General features: G+C 44.5%; 1 protein-coding gene across 2 annotated transcripts in view; it reads left to right on the top strand.

Moving 5' to 3' along the window:
• Positions 1–6,000, top strand: part of LOC115166161 (plastin-3) — a gene marked incomplete in the record, with an annotated part of 57,931 nt that overhangs the window by 32,519 nt on the left and 19,412 nt on the right. For both annotated transcript variants that reach the window (XM_029719917.1, XM_029719908.1), the window contains 1 exon segment: positions 3,037–3,132. In XM_029719917.1, coding sequence (XP_029575777.1) covers positions 3,037–3,132 — 96 coding nt within the window.

Raw genomic sequence — 6,000 nt, 5'->3', positions numbered from 1 at the left:
CCCTCTCTCTCTTCATCTCTCTCTCTCTCTCACCTCTCTCTCTCTCTCTCCCCCTCTCTCTCTCTCTCTCTCTCTCCCCTCTCTCTTCCCTCTCTCTCTCCCTACTCTCCTCTCCTCTCCTCTCTCCTACCCCCTCTCCCTCTCTCTCTCTCAATCTCTCTCTCTCTCTCTCCCCCCTCTCTCTCTCTCCCTCTCTCTCTCTCTCTCTCCCTCTCTCTCTCTCAATCTCTCTCTCTCAATTTCTCTCTCTCAATCTCTCTCTCTCTCTCCCTCTCTCCCTCTCTCTCTCTCTCTCAATCTCTCTCTCTCTATATATATATATATACAGTTGAAATCGGAAGTTTACATACACTTAGGTTGGAGTCATTAAAACTCGTTTTTCAACCACTCCACAAATTTCTTGTTAACAAACTAATTTAATTTTTCCAACAATTGTTTACAGACAGATTATTTCACTTATAATTCACTGTATCACATTTCCAGTGGGTCAGAAGTTTACAGACATTAAGTTGACTGTGCCTTTAAACAGCTTGGAAAATTCCAGAAAATTATGATATGGCTTTAGAAGCTTCTGATAGGCTAATTGGCATCATTTGAGTCAATTGGAGGTGTACCTCTGGATGTATTTCAAGGCCTACCTTCAAACTCAGTGCCTCTTTGCCTGACATCATGGGAAAATCAAAAGAAATCAGCCAAGACCTCAGGAAATAAATTGTATACCTCCACAAGTTTGGTTCATCCTTGGGAGCAATTTCCAAACGCCTGAAGGTACCACATTCATCTGTACAAACAATAGTACGCAAGTATAAACACCATGGGACCACGCAGCCGTCATACCGCTCAGGAAGGAGACGCGTTCTGTCTCCTAGAGATTAACGTACTTTCGTGTGAAAAGTGAAAATCAATCCCAGAACAACAGCAAAGGACCTTGTGAAGATGCTGGAGGAAACAGGTCTAAAAGTATCTATATCCACATTAAAACAAGTCCTATATCGACATAACCTGAAAGGCCGCTCAGCAAGGAAGAAGCCACTGCTCCAAAACCGCCATAAAAAAGCCAGACTACGGTTTGCAACTGCACATGGGGACAAAGATCGTACTTTTTGGAGAAATGTCCTCTGGTCTGATGAAAAAAAAATAGAACTGTTTGGCCATAATGACCATCGTTATGTTTAGAGGAAAAAGGGGGAGGCTTGCAAGCCGAAGAACATCATCCCAACCGTGAAGCATGGGGGTGGCAGCATCATGTTGTGGGGGTGCTTTGCTGCAGGAGGGACTGGTGCACTTCACAAAATAGATGACATCATGAGGCAGGAAAATTATGTGGATATATTGAAGCAACATCTCAAGACATCAGTCAGGAAGTTAAAGCTTGGTCGCAAATGGGTCTTCCAAATGGACAATGACACCAAGCATACTTCCAAAGTTGTGGCAAAATGGCTTAAGGACAACAAAGTCAAGGTATTGGAGTGGCCATCACAAAGGCCTGACCTCAATCCTCTAGAAAGTTTGTGGGCAGAACTGAAAAAGTGTGTGCGAGCAAGGAGGCCTACAAACCTGACTCTGTCAGGAGGAATGGGCCAAATTTCACCCAACTTATTGTGGGAAGCTTGTGGAAGGCTACCCGAAACATTTGACCCAAGTTAAACAATTTAAAGGCAATTCTACCAAATACTAATTGAGTGTATGTAAACTTCTGACTGACTACTTATGTAAATAAGGTATTTCTGTTTAAAAAAATATATAAATGAGAAAATGTGTCATCGTGGGGTATTGTGATGTCATCATGGGGTATTGTGATGTCATCATGGGGTATTGTGATGTCATCATGGGGTATTGTGATGTCATCATGGGGTATTGTGATGTCATCATGGGGTATTGTGTGTAGATTGCTGAGGACATTGTTTTATTTTATCCATTTTTGAATAAGGCTGTAACGTAACAAAATGTGGAAAAAGTCAGGGGGTATAAATACTTTCAGAATTCACTGATTCTATATCTCTCCTCTCCTTCACCTCTCCTTCAACTGCCTGTATGTAAATGTCAACTGCCTCAGTCAGTCTGATGAATCATCTAGTTCTCTCCCTCTTTTTCGCTCTGTCTCATTTCTCTGTCTCCCTGTCTCTCTCCATGTCTGTCTCATTTCTCTGTCTCCTTTTCTCTCTCCATGTCTGTCTCATGTCTCTGTCTCCTTTTCTCTCTCCCTGTCTGTCTCTGTCTCATTTCTCTGTCTAATTTCTGTCTCCCTTTCTCTGTCTAATTTCTCTGTCTCCCTGTCTCTCTCCATGTCTGTCTCATTTCTCTGTCTCTGTGCCTGTCTCTGTCTTTTTCTCTGTCTCCCTGTTTGTCTCTGTCTCCCTGTCTCTTTCCATGTCTGTCTCATTTCTCTGTCTCTTTGTCTGTTTCTGTCTCCCTGTCTGTCTCTGTCTCCCTGTCTCTCTCCATGTCTGTCTCATTTATGTCGCTCTGTCTGTTTCTGTCTCCCTGTCTCTCTCAATGTCTGTCTCTGTCTCATTTATCTGTCTCTATCTCCCTGTCTGTCTCCCTCTGTCTCATTTATCTGTCTCCCTGTCTCTGTCTACCTTTCTGTCTCTGTCTACCTGTCTGTCTCTGTCTACCTGTCTGTCTTTGTCTACCTGTCTGTCTAATTTCTCTGTCTCTGTCTAATGTCTCTGTCGACCTTTCTGTCTCTGTCTCATTTCTCTGTCTACCTGTCTGTCTCTGTCTACCTATCTGTCTCTGTCTAATGTCTCTGTCTAATGTCTCTGTCTACATATCTGTCTCTGTCGAAAGTCTCTGTCTAATGTCTCTGTCTCTGTGTGTCTCCTGCCATGCTTCAGACAGTATCAGACTTCTTTAACTTAGTGAAGGTACCTTAACGAACGTTACACTCTCTTTGACATCAACGTCCTTCCTTATGATTTAATGTATTTCTCTGATTTCAATTCCCGGGATGTGTATATGTTCTGTGTTGTCCTGAGGAGTATAACACAGTGTTTCCTAGCTGGAGAGTAACTCTGTGTCTGTCTCCTGCAGGACTCCAGGGCTTACTATCACCTGCTGAACATGATCGCTCCTGATGGCAGCAAAGAGGGCGAGCAGCGAATTGAGATCAACATGTCTGGATACAATGTGAGTCCCCCTTTAAATCAACATGTCAAGATACAATGTGAGTCCCTCTTTAAATCATCATGTCTGGATACAATGTGAGTCCCCCTTTAAATCAACATGTCTGGATACAATGTGAGTCCCCCTTTAAATCAACATGTCTGGATACAATGTGAGTCCCTTTAAATCAACATGTCTGGATACAATGTGAGTCCCTTTAAATCAACATGTCTGGATACAATGTGAGTCCCTTTAAATCAACATGTCTGGATACAATGTGAGTCCCCCTTTAAATCAACATGTCTGGATACAATGTGAGTCCCTTTAAATCAACATATCTGGATACAATGTGAGTCCCTCTTTAAATCAACATGTCTGGATACAATGTGAGTCCCTTTAAATCAACATGTCTGGATACAATGTGAGTCCCCCTTTAAATCAACATGTCTGGATACAATGTGAGTCCCCCTTTAAATCAACATGTCTGGATACAATGTGTCCCCCTTTAAATCAACATGTCTGGATACAATGTGAGTCCCTCTTTAAATCAACATGTCTGGATACAATGTGAGTCCCTTTAAATCAACATGTCTGGATACAATGTGAGTCCCTCTTTAAATCAACATGTCTGGATACAATGTGAGTCCCCCTTTAAATCATCATGTCTGGATACAATGTGAGTCCCTCTTTAAATCAACATGTCTGGATACAATGTGAGTCCCCCTTTAAATCAACATGTCTGGATACAATGTGAGTCCCTTTAAATCAACATGTCTGGATACAATGTGATTCCCCCTTTAAATCAACATGTCTGGATACAATGTGAGTCCCCCTTTAAATCAACATGTCTGGATACAATGTGAGTCCCCCTTTAAATCAACATGTCTGGATACAATGTGAGTCCCCCTTTAAATCAACATGTCTGGATACAATGTGTGTGTCTCTTTAAATCAACATGTCTGGATACAATGTGAGTCCCCCTTTAAATCAACATGTCTGGATACAATGTGAGTCCCCCTTTAAATCAACATGTCTGGATACAATGTGAGTCCCCCTTTAAATCAACATGTCTGGATACAATGTGATTCCCCCTTTAAATCAACATGTCTGGATACAATGTGAGTCCCTCTTTAAATCAACGTGTGTGTGTGTGTGTGTTCCACATCACTGTGAGTGATTTAGATAGCTTCTGTAGGACTGTAATATTGTAATGGCCCTTCACAGCTGCTGTAGCCCTACCCTCAGAGCCCCAGCTGCTGTAGCCCTACCCTCAGAGCTCCAGGTGTTGTAGCCCTACCCTCAGAGCTCCAGGTGTTGTAGCCCTACCCTCAGAGCTCCAGGTGTTGTAGCCCTACCCTCAGAGCTCCAGGTGTTGTAGCCCTACCCTCAGAGCTCCAGGTGTTGTAGCCCTACCCTCAGAGCTCCAGGTGTTGTAGCCCTACCCTCAGAGCTCCAGGTGTTGTAGCCCTACCCTCAGAGCTCCAGGTGTTGTAGCCCTACCCTCAGAGCTCCAGGTGCTGTAGCCCTACCCTCAGAGCTCCAGGTGATGTAGCCCTACCCTCAAAGCCCCAGGTGTTTCCAGTCAGCTCTGCCTCTGTAGCCCTACCCTCAGAGCTCCAGGTGATTCCAGCCACTACGTTCAGTCATCTCTGTCTCTGTAGCCCTACCCTCAGAGCTCCAGGTGTTTCCAGCAACTAAGTTCTCTGTAGCCCTACCCTCAGAGCTCCAGGTGTTGTAGCCCTACCCTCAGAGCTCCAGGTGTTTCCAGTCACTATTGTTTTGAAGTCTATGAGTTGGAGTGTGGTCTGAAACAGAACAGTCCTTTTCCTGTTTATTGATAACGTTATGTCACTATGCCAGCTTGTTCTACTGATGTGGTGTACCTAAAATAAAATATGAATAATAATAATAAATATGAAAAAAAGTAACAAATAATTAAAGAGCAGCAGTAAAATAACAATAGCAGGGCTATATACAGGGGGTACCGGTACAGAGTCAATGTGGAGACTATATACAGGGGGTACCGGTACAGAGTCAATGTGGAGGCTATATACAGGGGGTACCGGTACAGAGTCAATGTGGAGGCTATATACAGGGGGTACCGGTACAGAGTCAATGTGGAGGTTATATACAGGGGGTACCGGTACAGAGTCAATGTGGAGGCTATATACAGGGGGTACCGGTACAGAGTCAATGTGGAGGCTATATACAGGGGGTACCGGTACAGAGTCAATGTGGAGGCTATATACAGGGGGTACCGGTACAGAGTCAATGTGGAGGTTATATACAGGGGGTACCGGTACAGAGTCAATGTGGAGGCTATATACAGGGGGTACCGGTACAGAGTCAATGTGGAGGTTATATACAGGGGGTACCGGTACAGAGTCAATGTGGAGGCTATATACAGGGGGTACCGGTACAGAGTCAATGTGGAGGCTATATACAGGGGGTACCGGTACAGAGTCAATGTGAGGCTATATACAGGGGGTACCGGTACAGAGTCAATGTGGAGGCTATATACAGGGGGTACCGGTACAGAGTCAATGTGGAGGCTATACATGGGGTACCGGTACAGAGTCAATGTGGAGACTATATACAGGGGGTACCGGTACAGAGTCAATGTGGAGACTATATACAGGGGGTACCGGTACAGAGTCAATGTGGAGGCTATATACAGGGGGTACCGGTACAGAGTCAATGTGGAGGCTACATACAGGGGGTACCGGTACAGAGTCAATGTGGAGGCTATATACAGGGGGTACCGGTACAGAGTCAATGTGGAGGCTATATACAGGGGGTACCGGTACAGAGTCAATGTGGAGACTATATACAGGGGGTACCGGTACAGAGTCAATGTGGAGGCAATATACAGGGGGTACCGGTACAGAGTCA

This window comes from Salmo trutta, chromosome 3 (assembly GCF_901001165.1).
Source record: "Salmo trutta chromosome 3, fSalTru1.1, whole genome shotgun sequence".
NCBI classification, from domain to species: Eukaryota; Metazoa; Chordata; class Actinopteri; order Salmoniformes; family Salmonidae; genus Salmo; species Salmo trutta.
Note: the sequence above shows the minus strand (reverse complement) of the source record. Positions and strands in the feature narration are given on the sequence as shown.